Source organism: Panthera leo, chromosome D2 (genome assembly GCF_018350215.1).
Source record: "Panthera leo isolate Ple1 chromosome D2, P.leo_Ple1_pat1.1, whole genome shotgun sequence".
NCBI lineage: Eukaryota > Metazoa > Chordata > Mammalia > Carnivora > Felidae > Panthera > Panthera leo.
The window spans coordinates 37,323,960-37,345,706 of NC_056689.1; the positions used below are offsets into that span (position 1 = coordinate 37,323,960).

General features: G+C 47.5%; 1 protein-coding gene and 1 long non-coding RNA gene across 9 annotated transcripts in view; one reads left to right on the top strand and one right to left on the bottom strand.

Moving 5' to 3' along the window:
* Nucleotides 1-531: 531 nt before the first annotated feature.
* LOC122201646 lies at nt 532-12,203 on the top strand. Its single transcript, XR_006194287.1, has 2 exons — nt 532-3,872; nt 7,494-12,203. It is a non-coding gene; the product is annotated as an uncharacterized LOC122201646 (long non-coding RNA).
* Nucleotides 10,292-21,747, bottom strand: part of DLG5 (discs large MAGUK scaffold protein 5) — a 126,475-nt gene continuing 115,019 nt past the window's right edge. For all 8 annotated transcript variants that reach the window (XM_042907466.1, XM_042907468.1, XM_042907473.1 and 5 more), the window contains 5 exons: nt 16,094-16,237; nt 15,734-15,861; nt 14,419-14,528; nt 13,616-13,725; nt 10,292-12,118 (listed from right to left, as the gene is read on the bottom strand). In XM_042907466.1, coding sequence (XP_042763400.1) covers nt 12,015-12,118; nt 13,616-13,725; nt 14,419-14,528; nt 15,734-15,861; nt 16,094-16,237 — 596 coding nt within the window. In that variant the 3' untranslated portion in view covers nt 10,292-12,014. The remainder of the gene's footprint in view (nt 12,119-13,615; nt 13,726-14,418; nt 14,529-15,733; nt 15,862-16,093; nt 16,238-21,747) is intronic.

The window sequence follows — 21,747 nt, forward strand, 5'->3', positions numbered from 1 at the left end:
AAGCGACCAGGTTATGGTTTTATTTAAGTAAACATATAAGGGAGAACACAAGTCTGTTTCTTCCTTGTGTAGACATAAATTGTAACTGTGGTTATTTAAAGGAAGTAGAACGGAGAGCAGGCCAAAATACTCTTTTCTAAGTGTTACAGGAAGAAGTTCAGACAAGTGTACTTTTCTGTGATGAAAACCCAGGACTCACCATCCAGATCTAAAACTACATTTTGCCATGTGGCCTCATCTTTACCTTGCTGAACCACTTCAAAGGAAATGACACTAGGCGCCGTGCCTCTGAAGAACTGAGACAGCATTGCTACAACACATTGCCCTAGCACCCCAACATCTTGACCCATTCCCTAATACAATTTCACTCGGGGTCCATATCCAAACCTCAAGTTTCCCAAATGTCTCATAACTTTTTTTCTTATAGTTGGTTATATGTCCTTAAGACACTTTGAATTTAAAAGTTTCTTCCATCCATCCACCCTGCCCGCACCGCCCCCCCTCCCCACCCCCCCCCCCCACCCCCCGCCACACACACACCTTTTTCTATACCTCGCACTGAAGAGACCAGGTGATTACCTTGTAGAATACTCCTCATCGTAGATCTGATTATTTCTTCATTCCCTAAACTTCCTGTAAACCGGTGCCTGGATTTAATGGCTTGATGTGATCCAGGGGAAACATTTTTGGCACAAACGCCTCACAGGCGATGCTATGTCCTTACATCACACTGCATCTCATCATAATAGCTGGTGATTCCATTATGAGATTGAATATATTAATGGACAACAGCAGGTCATATATAAAAATAGGACTTGGACCCACAATCTGTAGCCACCAGGCCAGACAACCTCTATAACAGTTGGCTCCAAATGGTCAAGAGTTGGTCAATACCTGCCAGCTTCCGTAATTTTTGCCACGGCATCTAGCTTAGTAAAACCAACCACAGAAAGCCGAACAGGCACCCTAACTGATCACACAGGATGCCCCCCTGCTAGTTAGCCTGCCTCCAGCTTCCCAGGCCAACAGACTGATCAGAGCACACCTGACCCTTTCCTTTTCCACCACACAGCTTTCTCACTCCCCTGCCTGCCTTTGAGTCTCTACCAAAGGCAAGTGCTGGGGACTGACTCCCTTCCTACGGCAAGCTGGGAGTAGCCCTGGCTTGTTCTCATCAGAGCAGCTCCTATTTATTTCCACAATTGTTACTGATGCTAAGTGGGATCACATTTAATGTGGTAACAGCCAGACCTCTCACAATGTCAACGACAATGGAATCTAACGTCAATTCTTGCAAATACTATACCATTTGCATTTTTTGTCACATGCCTGTTAATATTTACAAGAAAAAGATGGTTTAATTTTTTCTCTACAATGTAATTTTTTAAACTAAAAAAAGAAAGTTTGTGTTTTTTTGTTTTTTAACTAAGTGCCTCCAACTAGGCAATTTTAAGTCTTGCATATCTGGCTCAATAATGCAAAATAATGTCCTGTTGCTTTAAAATGACAGGGTTTCATCCTCTTTTCATTAGACGTGGTTAATTAAACTGACCTCCTAAAAATGAGTTTAATTTAATTTGAATAAAAGAATGCCACAAATACTGATTGTTAAAAAAGAATAAAGAATTTTAACCCTGGAAAAAACGTAGAGCACAGAGCCTTTGAAAGTCACCTGGTGTAATACATGGCACATAGTTGGTATCCTGCAATATTAGGGCCCATTGCCATGGTGGTGCACATGGCTCATGACCAGCCCTTTTTTCTGTCAGGTTATGTTCGGTCACAATCCGCAGTGCATCCTAATAACCGCGTTGCCACCCCACGGCATGGTGGCATTGCCACAGGGCCACCAACCTCTCCTAGTGCCCAGTGGGAGGGAAGTGCAGCACCATTTTCCTCCCTGGACAGCATCACATATTTCCTCACTTTCTGGGACCCTTGAAGAACACTCAGTGTCCCTTGGTCCAAGTCCCTCATTCGTGCCTCAAGGTCCTAGACGACACATCCGGCTCAGGATATTCTATAAGGATCAAGGGCGTGAGGCAAGGCGGGCACTCTAACTTGTTGAGTGCTAGCAGAAAACCTCCACCCCCCCATGACCCCAGGGAACCCAGGGCTATTACAAGCACAGAAATTACTACCCACAAACCCTAAAGCAGGGGCCAAGACTTCTCCTAGCACCCCCACCCCCAACATGTGGGCACAGAGCAGAGCTTCTTGTCTGGCTTGACATGAAACATCTTTAAACCTTTTTTTTTTTTTTCTTTTTCAACCACATTCCCTGTTCTCCACTGCCTAAGAAAGACAGGAGATAGTGGATGCCCCCTCCACACACTTGCCCCTCACCCCGAACACCACCCCAATCTCCGGCCCATCTTCGGAGGGGCATTGTCAGGGAAATGGGCTCTCTTTGGTGGGATGTGAACCTTGTGCCCACTTCACATGGGCTTGTACTTTCCCACCTCTACTGATGGCACCTGCATTTGCATTCTCAACTACAAGAGCCCCATCTGCTGCCATTGTAGTGTGTGCAATATAGAGCAAAAGGCCACACCAGCGTTTTGGGTTATGCAGAAAAAAGTAGGATACAGAATACAGGGTGTGTTCCTTCTGGATGAGAGGGGAGGGTGGGGAAGCTCATCTGATTTAGCTGGTGTCTGCTTTAAGAAGCCATAGGGACAAGGATGAAAGTCTGTCCTCTTTCTGGGATGAAGGGTGGAATGAACCTGAGATGAGACATCTCATGTATAAAAATATACATTTTTATATCTTTTCTACTTTTGAAGCAAAAAATAAAAAATACTCCAGGAAGCCCTGATCAACAGATCCTTCCAGAGAGAGATCTTCTAAGCCAAGGAGGCACCTCCAGTCCCACCCACTGAAATCCTGAAATCCTTTACTCACCCATCCCACCTCATCACCCGATGTGTTTCCGGCCACTTCCTTTCTTTCACATCTCCACCTGGTCCCCCGGGGTCATGTGAGGCCTGCAGGGGCAAAACCACAACAAAGAGTCCAAGAAGCCTTTCCCACCCCCCAGCACTTCCTACAGATGGGCCGCCTCACAACAAGGGGACACACACCTCCCCCACTGTGGGCCTCTGGCCTTTCATCCCTGCATTTTCCCCCCATAGATTGGCTGTCATACCAGACTATTTCGACTAGCCTGAGGACACCAAGTACATCCTAGAGGATGTCTTCGCGGTCAGAGCCCATGTTTGATCCTGCCAGCTAACGTAGTAACAAGCCCGAGTATTGTGACTGTAGCTCCTGGTGTCCATTCTAAGGCTTTGAACCCAGCACATGATGGTGTGTGCTCTATCACCAACTGGCTGCTGTGGGGACATCAGAAAGCCTTCTGCGTGAGAGTTTAACCCCTCCAGGGTATCTGATGGAGCCTGTTTGTCAGCCTTCTTAACCTCTTTTACTGCAGCAGGAATGGCTGAATGTCTGCTTCCACTTGGCAGACCGCAATCCCAATGTTGGTTTTGGCTCCCCCTGATGGTGCTGGCTGCTGTCATCTGGGCACATTCAGACATATCTTGACTTGCTCCTCCGCTAACTCCTTCCCTGATTGACCTCAGGATGACAGCCATCATGAGGATCCAACCCAAGGCCACACACTGACCCAATCAGTGTTTGGCGCAGAGAACTGTAAGTGATCAGATCAAAGACTCAGTTCCTGCTAATGGACAGACACCACAAAGGCCTTCAACCTCTTTGAAGGTGATCAGCACCGCGTTACCTTCTCCACACAGCAACAATGCCAAAGAGTGTACCAGGGACACTTGTGCAGATTGACACAACTTTGATCGCAGTAGCCTGTGCAGAGCGCCTGCTACAGTGACTTCTGCTGGCCGAGCAGCTGGATGGTAAGCAGTAGCCCTTGACCTCTCATGAATAGCACCATCGTCAAGAGCGTCACATAATCCATTTGTTACACAGCGTAGGAAATCAAGCCTGCTGTTACGGGATTGAAGGATGGACTCCAGTCAGGATGAGGCATTGCTTTGGCACGAAGGCCAATACGCTCCTGTCCCCCCATACCTGGGCCCTCCTCCTTGCACTGTTGGGGAAAACAAGTTAGCAGTCTCCTAAAGACCCAGAGAAGTTCTCCTGCTAGGCTTCCATCCATGTTCTTTTGCATTTGTAGACATTTTGAGAGGCTCCTTCCCTGCATTCTTAAGGGCCAATTATCTGGGCTTTGACCTGAAATAAGGGCCCTGCCTTCTGATCTTCAACGATATGTACATGGACACACACCTTTCAGATTCAACTCTGAGATTTTTGGTTCTAAAGAAACAACTGTATTCCCCACAAAAGATGACCTCAAGCAGCAGCCTCCTTAGAGAGGCGCTTGCTTAGTCTAGACCCTGTAACACTGCAAAGAGATTGAGAATGCCATTAAAATGGAATTTTTAAAAAGACACTGATTTCTAAGAACAAAGGGAACTGTTTAGAAATTATAAAATGCTATCAAAATACATTCCAAACACAAAAATGTAAAAGCTATTGTACTTCAAGAGACACGTAAACTTGCAAAATGCAAAAGTTAAACATAAATTACCTTCATGCTAAGTATTAGCAGATAATCTTTAAAAGTAAGCTGTTCGTCAAAAGAGACCACCATTTTCAGTAAAATATCTTGCAATTTTAGATACATTACTTTCATTATTTCCATAGAGAATGAAGACCAGCATGCGTTGTTACTGAACTCAGAGGACCTTCTGATTCTGCTGTTTTACCATAATGTATTCTCAGACGCTGGCCATGCCACACCACGAGCGGCAGAACGCCCCAGTCTGTGGCTGGACCCCAGGGGCCCTACCAGTCCCTCCTTTACCCTCACAGGCACTCAGTTCTCAGAACCTCTGTCCCTCTTTCACAGACTCAAGCAGGCGTGAAGTGGCTTAGATGATTAACATCCTCAGAATGGGTAGCATCTGTACGAAGCTAAAGAGAACTCCAAAATAAGCACGAGATTGGTTTTATCCCAAAGGTAACCTGGTGTTAGAAAAGGGCTCAGGCAATCTCCTATAACTGCATAAAGCCTCTCGATGTCTGATGTCCGTATCTGTGAGGTACAGACTCCACATTGAAGCTTCTATGAAGATTAGGTTAAGTGAATCTATAAACAAACAACAAACTTAATCTGAATGCCCATTTGTGGGGAACTGGTTAGGTAAATGATTGGTAAACGCCCCTGTGATGGTTTTTTGGAGGATGGTTTTTTCGACTTGGCTAGGCCACAGTCCTCCATTACTCAAACACCCAGCTAGGCATGGCCATGAAGGGATTTTTCACTTGCGATTAAAGCCCCTAATCAGCTGATATTAAGAGCAAGGGAGTATTCCAGGATAATCTGGCTGAGCCTGATTCAGTCAAAAGACCTTGGAAGCAGAAAGGCCTGTAAAGGGGAGACCTCCCTGGAATAAGGGAAGAAACTACACGAGTGGACAACAGTGTCCGCTCCCCTGAGGAGTTTAACCTGCCCACTCTTCCCTCCGTCAGTCCCCTGCCCAGGAGCCCCACCTGCCCGGGACCTGCAGGCGGGACCCCCAGCCCTGTGGAACTCACGCTTGCTCGCCAGCACTCACTCTCCCATAAGCCCATATCTTGTCACAGGTTCATGTTCACACACCCACGGTCTGGTTCCTGCTGGCCCTGCCTCTCCTGTCGAGGCTTGAACGACATACCCCCCAACTGGAAGAGACACTGCTGTTGAAAGGCATGCATTTGAGGTCCTTCCGGGCCCCCAGTGAGATCAAAAGAAGTGTAAAGGAACATGAAAAAGTGTAAGCCTGCCTTCTGGGATAAGAAAACAGAATGATACATACACTGCATTTTGTTCCTCCATTAAAACAAAGTAAATATAGGAAAAGGATTTCTTTTTAAAAAACTATAAATCCAGAAACACAGGGAGAGCAGAGAAATAGCCACCACAAAGTCACTTTAGAAAATGAAAAGGAGGGGCACCTGGGTGGCTCAGTCGGTTAAGCATCTGACTTGGGCTCAGGTCATGATCTCATAGTTCGTGCGTTTGAGCCCCAAGTCAGGCTCTGTGCTTGCTGACAGCTCAGAGCCTGGAGCTGGCCTGGGATTCTGTGTCTCCCCCCACCCCCCACCCATTCCTCCCCCACTCATGCTCTCTGTCTCTGTCAAAAATAAATAAACATTAAAAAACAATTTTTTTTAAGAGAAGATGAAAAGGAGATGGGCCAGTGGCAAGTTATGTAGCAGACCTAAGCATGCCCGATCCTAAAACAAAAAGGGAAAACAAGGCATTCTCTAATGCAAGGAACCGAGGTATTGTTACTTCTAGAACCTGGGGTGGAGAGAAGACTCAAGGAATTTCGGAAGGCCAGAAAGAGACTTATTCCTAGATTCCAAACTCCAGGGCTCCTGCACTTCCCTCAACTCAGCAGAAGTCAGGAAGTTTTCTCCCTGAAGAACGTAAGAGAGGTTTTCTGGACAAGGGAATGGCAGGCACAGACCAGAGGATTGGTGGCACACTGAAAACGAAAGGAGTATGTGGCTGTGTGCTGCCATATTGAATGCTAAATGTCAAGTATCGGCCTTCCCCCGCCAATGTGGTGCCACACATGCTGCCAGGCCTGCCCTTCCGGTCAGAGCCCAAACGACTCCTCTGGGGAATCCGACCAACTCCTGCAGACGTAAGGGGCTCATCACTGACACTGCCCAATGAGTGGCACAGCCAGTCCATGATAATCCTCAGCAGACACCCAAGGATTCCTAGACACCTGAGGTCAAATCCTCTGAGGTCAAATCCAAGGCTGAGGCCAAGACAAATAGGAAAAAAAAAAAAAAAAATGGAGAAATCAGATTCAGGAGAAAAGACAAAAGAAAAAAGTCTATCTTCAGACAGAATATTGTACCCAGGAGACAAATCCAGAATGACATAAAGAAGAACGTTCAGGGGCACCTGGGTGGTTCAGTCAGTTGAGCATCTGACTTCAGCTCAAGTCATGATCTCGTGGTTTGTGAGTTCAAGCCCCACATTGGGCTCACTGCTGTCAACCCGTCAGCCCAAGAGCCCACTTTGGATCCTCTGTCCCTTTCTCTCTGCCCCTCCCCAGTTTGCACTCTCCCAAAAATAAATATTAAAAAAATAAAAGACCATTCAGAAAATAAAGAGTTCTTGGAAATTAAAAGCAAGGTAGCGAGGATGAGAACTCACTAGAAGGGAATGACAAAGTTGAGTAAATCTGTGTGAAAGAACAGCAAAATGACAAAATATACTGACAGGGGATCAGAAATGGAGAGACTCAGTCAAGTACAGCTGACACACGAATAACTGAGGCCCCATGCCAGTTGTCGATGCAGTTCCTTCTTATTTGGGCTCTTAGCATCGAGGTGCTGCCTCCCAGGCTTCCTGACCCAGATGTACCGATCTGGAGACAATGGTGAATACAGACTTGGCTACTCTTTTCTTAATTCAGAACTCTTCTATTTTTTTCTTCTTTTTAATTCAGAACTCTTCTAAAAGACAGTGTCAGGAGAAGGTAAACCAAGTCACCCTGCATATTCTGATATTCCAATATTGGAAAGAATTCCAATATTGACCCTTTCTTCTCACAAGTGGCACCAGAAACAAGAGATCCGTCAAGAGAGAGGAGAGCCCAAGAAAGAAATGATGAAAATCCCCAGGAAAGCAGAGGAGAGATTTTGGCATGAGAGCTGGCACCAGACTTCTTCAAGGGCAACGAGTCAGGTTTGGGGCAGGGACTCAAGACAGAAACGGGAAGGGCTGTTAGCACCAGTGTCTCTCTCTCCACGTGGCTTTGCTAAGAGTAGTGCATCCGGTGACCCTGGTGCTCATTCTCATTTCTACTAGGCTTGTCTTGACATGAACTGACAAACTTCCTGCCCTGCAGATCACCTTGAGGTATCAGCATTCCATCCCACAGCAGTGTCTCTCTTTGAGTTGCTGGCAAAATCCAGACGGCGGTGGTGAGCACGCAAGCAGCAGCATCCCAAGTCCTCCGATCACATTTCCATCAGACGGTGAGGACCTCGTGTACGGAAGGCACCGCTGCCACGTGCCCCGACTGGTGGCCCCGACCCCCCCGCCCCTGGGCCCATTCTAGGCCTTGTGTGCTGACTCCCCCAGAAGGGGCTCCGGTAAATTCCCAGGGGGGCTGAGAGTCACACTGACCCAGAGATCGCATTACTCTTCCTGGCCAACTTCATCTAATGGCGGCAATATTGTTCTCTCCCCACACAGCTAAGTTGCTACTGGATGCCAGGTGTTTGCAACACTGAACACTATATTCTTTCAAGATCTCTCTGTCGGGGATAAAAACAGAAAAGCAAGGAAATTATTAAACTACAAGTCAGGGCACGGCTTCCTTTGGTGGAAAAGGCAGAGAATTTGACCATGTTGGGCCTAAGAGGCCTTCTGAAGGATTGGTAGTGTTGTGTTCCCTGAAGAGAAACACCCTGCCCATTTTATTGTTGTTTGGGCTGTACGATTACATTGTACACACTATTCTATATGTAGGATACACTTCACAGTTGAAATATTTATAGATAGATAGATAGATAGATAGATAGATAGATAGATAGATAGATGCATAATTGCAAAGAGAACATCAAGGGGAGCCATCAAAGGGCCAGAGACTAATTCGGGCAGGTACGAGCCGGTGAGGATATAGACAGATGAAACAAGGTCAACGAAACCTGCAAGTTCGAACACCAGTGGCAGGGGGCAGTGCCACCGCAGGCCCTGTGAGAGGATCAGCCCTCTGACGCCAGCCACATGCTCCCCGGTGGCATAGGCTTGCTCTGAGGCCCGCCCTGCACGTCCTTGTATTTCTCTCCATCCTTGGTATCTGATCCAGGTGGCCCTCTGCCCTGTCCATCTAAGGCGGGCAGCAGGTCGGTTTCCTTGCACCAAACCCTTTGTTCCAGCCAAGGAGAGGTCCGAGACTCTGGGGCGGAGCCTGGCTCCTAGCCCAGACCCTGCCAGTTTCCACTCGTAAGCACGAGATGTCGAGCAGCTCCTCTGACCTCCGAAAAGGCTACCTGGAGCTGGGGTTCTGCTGAAGCCCCATTTCCCACACCTACCCCGGATGTCAGTACGGGAAGGGTCTTAGAGATGATGTAGCCTGCATTTGTCTTCAAAGGCCCAGGTGCTGAGGCCACGAGTGTGATGCATCCAAGGCCTCACGGCCGGATGAAAGTCAGCTCTGCCTTTCCAGAAGGATCTGAGCCTGCATGAGACAGACACCTGCTTGGGGCAGAGCCCCATCTGCCTCTGCAGCCCTCCTTCCTGCCCCAGTCTCGGCATGGCTTAGAGACGAGCATGAATTCCCTCAGTGGTACTTTGTAGCATCCAGAAGCAAGCGCTCTGGGATCTCAGCAACTCAGCGGGCCTCCACTGTTAAAAGCCATAGTAAAAAAAAAAAAAAGCCATAGTAGTTTTTTTCCTTGTAATCGTAACAGAAAACCAAGTTTCCTATAGGAGATTTGGAAAATACAGATAAGTCTAAAAGACCCATTGCTAAAACAAGTGGCCCTTGCCCCCATTTGCCAGGTGGGTGACAAAATCCGTGCAGCCGCTGCCGCTCTCACCCTGGCTCTGGGCAGCCCGGTGGCTGGGTGCACGTGGACAAAAAGAGGAGGCCCTCTGGGCCCCGGCCAGCCGCACCAGCCCCCCACCCCCACACCTCAGCTGCCACAGTCCACACAGCCCTGTGACTCTCGTGGCCACCGGTGAGCCCAAGACTGCAGGTCCACAATGGAACTTCACCCAGCAAGAAAGGACCAAGGAGATACTAACACCAAGTCAGCCCCCGCTGGCCAGGTCACCGCAGCGGCATGGTGCGGTGCCCCTGCACGCCTCCAGGCAAAAAGAGCAGAGGAGAAGGACTCTGCTCTGACGGAGACCTCGGCGCATCTAATGAGGCCAGTCCGGGCTTCCTGCCACCCCAGAACTCCAGAGAGCCCTACGTGGTACTGCAATGCTGGGTCCTATCACAGTGCAGCCCCCACACCAGGCGCGGCCTTCTTTAGCCCCGGGCCTGACCTGGGCCTCCTCCCCTTACTGAGGACATTAGGGGATCTCCGTGTCCTTCAAATCTCCTTTGCTCTTCACAGCTCTGAATGTAAGCAGCTGAGGGTGCAGGCAGCAGGTCAAAGGGGCTCCTGAGCATCACAGGCGCTGGAGAGAACCTCGCACACCAGACAATTCTGGCTACATGCAGAGAGCCGAAGGACGGGGAACAGACAGAAAACCAATTTAAAAAACAGGTATCTTCATTGCAACAAGTTATGGAAATTGACCTTTATTTATTGTACTAAAGTCTGTGTAACTTTTGATACAAAGTAAGGTTTTAGTACAGAAAATCCCAGTCTGTCAGAACAGTACCTGTGCACACTACCATCACAGTCCCACTCGGGCCGCAACCCAGAGAGACAGCCAGAGGGCACCAGGTGGGACCTGACAGCCCACCGTCTGTCTTGGTTGTCTGAGCTAGAAGACGACGCGTACCTGTGAAACAAAGGGCAGCACTGAGGACTGACACATGTCTCTTTTTGAACAACTGTGCAAGAAAATATATCCCTTTTTTTAAAAAAATGTCAGTTTGGCTAATCTACAATCTAGTGTCTAGAATTACAAAGAATAAAATGAAATCAAAGATTTCTTGCTAGTAAAATGAAATGTTAGGAATAGTATTAAAATATAGGTCCTACCCCAGTGACACTTCCACGGAGCCCAGTACAGTACCTATTATTAACAGGACGCACAGCTTAAGGAGGAACCACATCAAATCTTCAGCCGGAGATATCCAGCATCAGAAGTGCAAAAAAAAAAAAAAAAAAGAAAGAAAAAAAAAAAAAAAAAGAAAAGAAAAGAAGAAAACCCAACCAAAACAAAACCCCTAACAAAGACGTTCTTGTGGGGTCGTGTTTATGCTGGGAGCACGGTCACCGAGACTAAGAAGGTCCTCAGCCGCTCTCTAGATGTCTGACAGTGAGGACACTCGGCATTAAGCTTCCCCTAAGCGCTCTGGGTTCAAAGTCTGAAACACGAGTGTCTTCACATCAGAGACAGCTGATGTACCTGCCCCAGCCCCCAGCGTTTAAGAGTTACCCTGCAAAAATTGCACTGATAAAGCGGTCATTACTTACAGAAGCTGAAGAGGTCCCAGTAGCACGCGCCAGCCCTCGGTTAACTAACACCCTGCCCAGAACTACGGTGTGGTGGTGACCCCAGGTAGAATGCGGACGCAACAATCACAGATGGAGAAGAAATGAGAGAACACGGAAGGTAGGAGAGAAAGCCCGAGCAATGAGGGTGCAGGAAGCCTACGTGGTCTTCCTGGCGCAGGAAGGGAGAACACGGCTGCTGGTGACTCGGCCCTACAAAGGCACTGGTCCTGCCACAATAGCGGCTAAGCCTGCGCAGTCACCGTGTCCCTTCCAGGAGAGGTGCCACCGTGGAGTGGGAAGTTTCTTGAAGCTCTGGTCCCACCGACAGGAACCTCCCAGAGCAAAGTGGGCCCCAGCGAGGTTCCAGAGTCATTTTGCTAAAAGCAGGAACAAAACCCAACACCAAAGCAACACGGGGGGTGGCTGACAGAGGGATAGGGCTGGGCACCGACAACGTGGAGCCGTTCAAGTAAACATAAGCAACCAATACTTAGAAAAGGCTTGTAAACGTGTGATCTGAAAGGTTGTCTTTGCAGCATCTCTGATCGGCTGGCTAAAGAAAGGGTGGTGTTGAACCCCTCTATCGAAAGTCTTTTGTGTTTTTTTATTTCGTCTTAAAGCACATGTGTGAGAGGAAGGCAGTCCAATGGCCTGGGCCCGGATCCTGTTCACTTGTGGCCCTGGGTCTACAGAGGAGATGCTTCCGGAGTCCATGTGCACAGGTCCTTCCCCTCCATGTTTATATACAGATAGACTTGTACTTTCAGTCACTGAGAAGGAGCTGGGCCAGACGTTTATGCCGGCAGACAAGCCGCAGCGACTTCCAGCGTGGCATTCTTCTACAGCGGGCAGGCTGGAATCCACAGGACTTTGTTTTGTTCTTGATTGACCATTGCCAAGATCTGAGTGCAAATGCTCGACAGGGCTCCTCCCTGGATGACCCCTGCAAGAGAGCCCCCAAACACATCATTGAGTTCAGAGTGAGTGAGACCCCAGGCTTGTGGCAAATAAATACATCTTTTACTCTTTCTGGTTTTCTGCCTGTTTGGAGCTGCTTGGTTTTCTTTCCTCGCTCTCTTCCATCAGCAAGAAATTGGGGAAGAGAAAGAAAAGAGTTGAGTGCAAATAACTTTGGTTTTTTTATCTGTCCCTCTGCTCAGCTGTTGAGTAGGAGGATGCTGAAAATGCGGGCTCAGATGAAGGTTGGTGTCAAATTTTGCCAGGCTCAGGGGCGCCTGGGTGGCTCAGTTGGTTAAGCGTCCAACTCTCGGTTTTGGCTCAGGTCAGGATCTCACGGTTTCGTGGGTTCGAGCCCCGCGTTGGGCTCTGCGCTGACAGTGCAGAGCCTGCTTGGGATACTCTCTCTCTCCCTCTCTCTCTCTGCCCCTCCCCCACTCACGCTCTCTCTAAAAATAAATAAACTTTAAAAAAAAATTTTCTTTTGCCAGGCTTCGTGGGCCCCTGTAACAGGGATGACCAGGATCTGCCCACTCACACCAACTGCACACTCTCACCGCATGCCCTGGGTGGGGCTTGCCTAGTCTTGCAATGTGGAGCCTGGCACATGGGAAAGCAGTTTGGGGCTCTGTTGCAATGGTTCAATCAGCAGCAGGATTCTCCAGAAACAAGAATGGGTTTAAGGAGCCGGGGCATCCCCATAGGCCAGTGAAGACTCCCAGGCAAGATGATGATACGTCCCCAGCTATGGCCAGCCCTGCCCTGCAGGCTTTCAACACCAGAGGTCCCGTAGACACTAGCCCAGAGCTCTCAGTGTGCTCCATGGAATAGCACTGGTAGACAAAACGGTCCCCGGCCACTTCCCACAGGTATGGACAGAAATAGACAGGGAGCATTTAGAAACTGCTGTTGAACTGTGACAAGAGTAATTTTATGTCTGTTGAAACTAAGAGAAGAAAGTCAAAGGTTATATTTTGTAAGTTCTGGAGTTTTAAATTTTCATTTCTCTAGTAATTACTAACATATTTGACTAAATACTGGTCTGGGACAGATTGGAGATTGAAACTCCCATACACATACATAGAAGCTCCGAGTCTGGTTTTTGAGACCCACTGTTTTGCACAAGAAACACGAAACCAGATCACAACAGTCCCTACAAGTGAATTAGAATCACGGTCCTTGTCTCTGCGAGCCCAGTGTTAATTAACCCCACCACAAACGACTGGTTTCATCAGAGGTTGAAAGCCACAAAGTGAAGTGCTTCTTTTGGTTCGCGGTGCTTCGAAGATCAAAGCTGGTAAGAGTGCAGCTTTTTCTTCGCCAAACCGTACGGCAAGAGTGGAGCTCCCTGGAGGGTGTGAAGGGCAAATGGCCGCAGCCACCAACTAGAATGCTGGAGCTCTACGCTCGGCACCTGTGCTATGAGATGAACTTGTTGCTGCCTGGGTAAAAGTCCGGGTGGACAAGGCCATACCACACCTACCTGTGAAGTATCTACTGTACTCCTGTTCGATCTTCTGAGCCGTCTCAAACTGCTCTTTGGAATGCCTCTGAGTCACCTTGTCCTTCAGGTAGATGGGGTCTCTCTGCTCCCTATCAGACATCCAGAGAAGCAGGCTGAGTCTCCTGCCTCCCCGGGCCCTCCGCCTTCCAGAGTAACAGGGCCTCTGTCAACAGGGCCCCATGCGCTCCTCTGGTAAAGCACAGCGACAGCCTGCAGGCCCCATGGAGTGCTCTGGGCAGTAGGGGGGAGGTGGGCGCCCCACTGCGGGCACACAGAGAACAGACACCCCCCTGCCCCCCAGCTGGTCCCCAGGTGCAGGAACCGGAAGCTTAGAAGCACAGAAAGGCAAAATGGAGGGGAGGGCTTGACGAGTTGTCAGCCCAACCAGTGTGAAAACTAAAGCTCAGTGAAAACAAAGGCTCATCCATGACCCAAGCCAGCTCCTAGCAGACCGGGATCCAGCCCAGGTCAGCTAGTCACCGTGTCCCCATGAGCACCAAGCTGAGAGGCGGAAGGGCAAAGAGCGGTGGGACGCCCAGGAAGCAGAGCAGACAAAGCCGCGCATACTCCGGGAACCGTGGCAGCAACCAGAGAGGGCAAAGGTGCAGTGGGAGGAGGGCTGTGCTTGGTTAGCGCTGCCTGACTGAGCGTTGAGACGGGGAGGGTCCCACACACGCTGCCCGTCTCATTCTCCCACGTCCGCCCCCACTGCCTAGCGTTTGAGCCAGCAGCCCCATCCCCAGCAAGGCCCCTGCCGAGCCCCCGCCGAGCCGGGCACCTACTTGATGTGTTTGGCGCTCTTGTAGTGGATGAAGATGACAATGGGGTAGATGTGCATGTGGTGCAGCCGCTCGATGGCATGGGGGGAGATGTCCAGGAGACAGTGCCGGTTCTGAGGGGGGGAGGGGGAAGAGTAAGTGCCCCGGGACAGGCAGGGGGTGGTGGGCTGGGCCTCAGAAACACTGACACCCTTCTGAGGACACCTCCTGCCTTCCTCTGCCACTGCTGGGTCCCACCTCTCCCACACTGCTCTCCCTCACTCCATACACAAACACGAAGGTCTTACCCGCGAACCAGGCAGCATGACCAGTCTTCCACGAAGACCACGTAGGAAAAACCGTGGGGAGCTTTACCCCAGAAAATCTCTCCCCCACAAGCTGTCAACTCTGATGCTGGTCAAGGCTCGGAGCCAGGGTGGAGTGGGGTCTGGACGGCCCACCTCCAAACTTCCTGTCCTTCCTCTGCCCAGATACAGGGAACTTTCTTAAAGCCCACCCCCAGCCGGGCCTCAGAAGCCTCACTTCTGCCAGATTGAGCAAAAGAAGACATGGAGATTCAGCAGGGCCTGCCCCAGGGAAGGGGAGTGCGTGTCTTTGAGTGGCTGTGACTGAAACGTGTCCCGGGGTTCCCTGAGCCTGTGGGCAGAGTGTGAGCCAAGGAAAGACCACGGGCCCTCTGCACGTGGCTCTCCCCGATGCCCGCAAGCTGCAGAGAGGGAACCCAACGTCGGCCAGCTTTCCACCTTCCTGGAGCACCCCTAACTGGAGCACATCCACCTCCTTCACTCAGTGAGGAGGAGACCAAGGAGTAGCCACACCTTCAACAGCTGCTTTTCCAATATCCCTTCCAGATTTCCCCACTTTTCCTCATGCTGCCTGGCAAACGGACCCCAGTACCTTCAAGAGCCTTAAAGACACACAGAAATGGCTCTTAATCCTTTCAGGGGCAGCGACCCTGATGGAGGCTGGGAGCCCTGTCCCCAGAACAAGGCACACGTAAACACGTCTGCACATAAGCAGAGCAGATGCAGGACCCTGCTGTAGAATCCCCCGTGTGGGGCTTTCCTAGAGTTCAAAGCTCCCATCAGATCCCCTCAGAGGGACAGAGGTGACATGTGCGCAGGGACTAGCATCCTGTTGGTGACCGTGGAAGCACACAAAAGCAGTGGGGGCAACCCTCGAGGAGAGCGACTTGGACTAAAGGGACACAGGCAAGTTCACTGAAGGCCCAAGAAACACGCAAGGCAGAGATCCAAAAGGGCCAGGCATCCAAGCCCAAATGCTCAAACCCTAACCCTTGGTCTGAGGCAACAGGTACCTTTTCTGTGATCTCCTTTATGGAAGCCACCGTGGTCACATCAAAATGGCCACTCCTCCGCTTATAGTCGACGAACAGGCAGTCTTTGACGCCCCGCTCGATGGCCTGCTGGGAGGCCTTCATCACCTCTGCAAAGCACAGACACGGGAATGAGGGTGCCCCCTGGCATGGTGAGCTGTCCTGGCACATTCTGGGCAAGGACACTGTGCAGAAGAGCAGTTCTGCCATCCTTACTTCCAGAGAAAGATCCGGAAGGCACACAGCAATGTGACCCAAGTCAGGAGGGCTCGGAAACACCGTGGAACGCAGCCCCAGGGGACAGGTGGACATAGCCCAGAAGGCACAGAGGGTGCCCCTTACCAAGGGGGCATCTGCAGAACTTGCCGGGCACCTCGTTCACCAGCATCTCCTTCACCACGTCCAGTAAGGGCCCCAGAATGAGGACGGGCCTCAGGGAGGTGCAGTCTACTTTCTGGACCCGCTGATAGGCAAGGCTCACCGAATCTGTGGGAGACAGGGGCAGTGTCACAGGCACGTGCCTGGAGCAGAGGGAGGGAGAGAGGCTGGGGACCCACTGCTGCCCTGACCTTTCTCAGCCCAGGCAGCTTTGCCCGCTTCAGGCCACACATCCAGAGCCAGGTGGAGTGAGCAGCTCAGCATGGTTCGCCTGTTCAGTACTGGAGAGTCCCCTTGTCCTGGGCACACCAAGCTCACGGGCAGAATTGAGGGGAAGTCTGTCCCCTCCCTTACCCACACCTCCACACCTCCATACATGAAGATTATCCATGTATATCTACATGGCTTCCTATAGAGCATTTCTCAACCTGGTGACCAGCTGACCTGTTCCGGTCAGCAGGGGAGGGTTTGGTGGCCACAATGACCATCTGGGAACTCCTATGCATTTCTGACTAAAGCCTCTGAGGAGTCCTGGGGCAAAGGAACTGCTCCACGAAAAGATGAACACATCTTCCCTTTTAAAAATCAGAACATTACAGGTAGGGCGAAACAGCTCTGACACCCATTCTCCAGTCCTGGTCCCCGCCAGCCTCCTCATAACCACTATTATGAGCTGGAAGTACATCCTTCCAGATGTTTGTTGTTGTCACATGTTGATTTTTACATACTCAAAAAAGACTAGTAAATATGCTGTGTGTGTGCATGTGCCCAACAAAAATGACACAACACTATAAACATTCTGCACCTCCCTCTTCCAGTCAGTGTTATGTTTCCAGAAGGCATCCCTGTTAATTCATACTGCCCTCCCACATTCCTTCTGAACTTCCCATGCATGGATACACTGTGTCTACACCTCCATTTCCCTGTGTATGGACATCAACTCACTATGCCTTCAACTTATTTGAGCAAGAATCATATTCTACCCTAATGACTATGAACATTCCACACAGTGGGATACCAATTTAGAAGATTCCTGTTCCTCCCTGAATAATCTGCTTTGTTGGAAGTCCTCACAATTACAGATTCAGAGAGCTATAGAACATCTCACAAGTCATTAAACCCAACCACAAAAAATATAAAACTCCCTGGGAAGAGAAAAGATACATATAGAGAATCTGGAAGTAACATAATGTAGGCATGTAAATCACTCTAAATCTGGTGTAGATATTTAAAAACGAAAGCATAAAAGTAATTATAAATCTATGCTAATCTATACACTGATAGAAAAAGAGGTAATAGGTGTCATCAACAACATAAATGGGGTTGAGGTCACAGAGGTGTAACATGGAATTTTTGCAGGAGACTGAAATTAAGTTATTATCAGTTTAAAATGGATTGTTATAACTTTAAGACTTTAAGGGGTTTTATGTAATTTCAATGGTAACCAAAAAGAAAATCTCTTTAAAATATACATGAAGGGAAATGGGAAGGGAATCAAAACCTGTCACTACCAAAAGCAAACAAAAAAACCCGAAACCCGCAAAGCATACAACAGCGGGCAGCAAGGGAGGAAGAGATGGACAAAAATGGTATAAGACACACAGAAAACAATTCAAGTGGAAATAAGTCCTCCCATATCAGTAATTACATGTGAATGGATGGGCTGAATGGGTAAATAAATAAGATCCAGCTACATGCAGTTTGGGAGACTCACTTTAGTTCTAAGAATACCCACCGGCTAATAGTGAAAGAACAGAGAAAAGCTATTTCGTGCAACTGAGAATGTAAAGAGAGCAAGGTAGTCATGTTCTAGCAGCCTACACAGACTCTCAGGCAGACGATGTCACAAGAGACAAAGTAGGACATCATATAATGACAAAAGGGTGAATTCTCCAGAAAGATACAACAATTATAAACACACATGCACCTAACATCAGAACTCCCAAATACATGACACAAACATTGACAGAACGGAAGGAAGAACCAGCAACACAATATTCATAGGGACTTCAAAGCCCCACTTTTGTTATGGACAAAACAGCCAGACAGAAAATAAGGAAAGAGCAGCTGAACCACAAAGCACTACATACCACGTGGACCTAACAGACAGGCACAGAACACTCCAACCAGCAACAGCAGAATACACACTCTTCTCAAGTGCACAGGGAGCATTCTCCAGGATAGACCACAAAATTAATTTAAGAAGACTGAAATTATATAAAATATCTTTTCTGACAATGGAATGAAACTAGAAATCAACAGCAAAAAGAAAAAAAAGGAAAATAGACCCATACTTGGAAATGCAACAAGTCACTCTTAACCCAAGGGTCAAAGAAACAAATCAGAGAGGAATTTAGAAAATTTTGGAGACAAATGAAAACAACACAGCATACCGACGCTTGCAGGATGCAGAAAAGCAGTCCTAAGAGGGAAATCTGTGGTAGTAAATGCTGACATTGAAAAAGAAGAAATCAACAATCCAACTTCACGCTTTGAGGAATCAGGGGGAAAAAAGAAAAAACTAACCCAAATTTAGCAGAAGGAAGGGAAAAATAGAGAGCAGAGATAAATCAGAGAACAGAAAACCAGAAAAAAAATCAATGAAACCAAGACTTGGCTTTTTAGTAAGGTCAACAAAATTGACAAACTCTTAGCTAGAATAATGAAGAACAAAAGGGGGAAGCCTAACGTAACTGTAGTAAGTGAAGAAAGGGACATAACTGATTTCACAGAAATAAAAAGGATTATAGAAAACTACTATGAATAATTATATGTAAACAAACTGGACAGCCTGGAAGAAATGATAAATTCCCAGAAACATAGAATGTATTATGACTGTGTCATGAAGTAATTTTTAAAAATCTGAACAGAGCTATAACAAGGAGACTGCAAGTAATAGAAAAAACTTCCCAACAAGAAAAAGCCCAGGACAAGATGGTTTATTCAGCAGAGAATTCTACCAAAATAAAATTTAAAAAATTAGTATCAGTCTCTTCACACTCTTCCAAAAATTGAAGAGGAGGGGGCACTCCCAAACTCATTCCTCAGCACAACAAGAAAACTACAGACCAGTATCCCTGATGAATATAGACACAAAAATCCTCAACAAAATACTACCAGACTGAACTCAACAACACATCAAAAAACACATCATATGCCACGACCAACTGGGATTTATCCCTGGAATGCAAGGATGGCTCAACATACAAAAATCCATCAATGTCATACACCGTATTAACAAAATGAAGGACAAAAACCACATCACCTCAATTGACACAGAAAACGCATTCGACAAAACTCAATACCCTCTCATGATAAAAACACTTTACAAACTAGAACAGACAGAAACTACTTCAACATAACAAAAGCCATATGAAAAGTCCATAGCTAACATCATATTCAATGGCAAAAGATGGAAAACTCTCCCTCCAAGAGCAGAAACAAAGGCAAAGATGCCCTCATTTGCCACTACTATCCAACAGGCTTACTGGGAATCCCAGCCAGGGCAATTAAACCAGGAAAGAAAGACAGCATCCACGTTAGAAAACAAGTACTAAAATTATCTGTTCACAGATGACACAAAATTATGCAACAAGTTCTAGAGAATACACACACACACACACACACACACACACACACACACAACCTGTTACAACTAATGATTTCAGCAGTTTCAGAATACAAAATCAACATACAAAGATCAGTTGACTTTCTATATGCTAACAATGACCATTCTGAAAAAGAAATTAAGAAAACAAACCCGTTTACTAGAGCATCACAAAGGAAAAAATACTTAGGAACCAACCTAACCAAGGAGGTGAAAGACTTGTAAACTACAAACTACACAATATTGCAAAAAGAAATCAAAGAAGATACAAATACATGGAAAGACATCCTATGCTCTGGACTGGAAGACTCAGTATTGTTAAAATGTCCATACTACCTAAATCAATCTACAGATTCAATGCAATCCCTCTGAAAATCCCAATGGCATTTTTTGCAGAAAGAAAAAAAAAAAAAACCCTGAAATTCATATGGAATCTCAAGGGACCCTGAATAGCCAAAAGAATCCAAAAAGAACAAAGTTGGAGGCCTCACACTTCCTGATTTCAAAACGTACTAGGAAACAACAGTTATCAGACAGTGTGGTCCTGGCATAAAACATATATACTGACCAGCAGAAGACAGAGAGAGCCCAAAAATAAACCCTGTATAATGGCTACATGATTTTTGAAAAGAGTGCCAAGATTACACAGTCAGGAAAGGACTTCAACAAATGGTGCTGGGAAAACTGATACCCACATGCAAAAGAATGAGGTTGGACCTTTATCTTACACCATATACAAAAATTAACTCAAAATGAAATAAAGATCCAAACAGAAGACCTAAGATCATAAAACTCTGGGAAGAAAACAGAGAACAACCTTCATGACATTGGTGTGGGCAATGATTTCTTTTTATTATTATTTGAGAGAAAGAGCACAGGTGAGAGTGGGGGGCAGGGTGGCAGAGAGAGAAAGAAAGAGAGAAAGAGAGAAAGAGAGAGAGAGAGAGAGAGCTAGAGAGTGAGAATCTTAAGCAGGCTCCACACTCAACACAAAGCCCAAAGGAGGGCTCAATCTCACAACCATGAGATCACGACCTGAGCTGAAATCAAGAGTCAGATGTTTATGGAATACTACTTGGTAATGAGAAAGAATGAAATCTGGCCATTTGTAGCTACGTGGATGGAACTGGAAGATATTATACTAAGTGAAATAAGTCAGGCAGAGAAAAATAGTTACCATACATTTTCACTCATATGCAGATCCTGAGAAACTTAACAGAGAACCATGCGGGGGGGGGGGGGGGGGGGGGGAGGGAGGAAAAAAGAGTTGCAGAGAGGGAGGGAGGCAAACCATAAGAAACTTAAATACTGAGAACAAACTGAAGGTTGATGGGGGGTGGGGGAGAGGGGAAAGTGGGTGATGGGCATTGAGGATGAGCACTGGGATGAGCACTGGGTGTTGTATGGAAACCAATCTGACAATAAATTATATTTAAAAAAAAAAAAAAAGAGTCAGATGTTTAACGAACTGAGCCACCCAGGCGCCCTGGGCAATGATTTCTTGAACAGAACAAAAAGCACAGGCAATGAAAGCAAAACAGACAAATGGAACTACATCAGATTTTAAAACTTCTGAGCATCAAAGCAAATAATAGAGTGAAAAGGCAACCTCTGAAATGGGAGATAATATCTGCAAAACATACATCTGATGCTAACATCCGGAATTGATTTTTCGAGGGTTTATTTAAATTTCAGTTAGTTGGGGCACCTGGTTGGCTCAGTTGGTTGAGCATCTGACTTTGGCTCAGGTCATGATCTCACAGTTTTTGAGTTTGAGTCCTGCATCAGTCTCTGTGCTGACAGCTCAGAGCCTGGAGCCTGCTTCGGATTCTGTGTCACCCTCTCTCTCAGCCCCCTGCTCCTTCTCTCTCTCTCAAAAATAAATAAATATTAAAAAAAAATTCCAGTTAGTTAACATACAATGTGATATTAGTTTCAGGAATCGAATTTAGTGATTCAACACTTACATAGAACACCTGATGTTCACCACAATAGGTGCCCTCCTTAATAC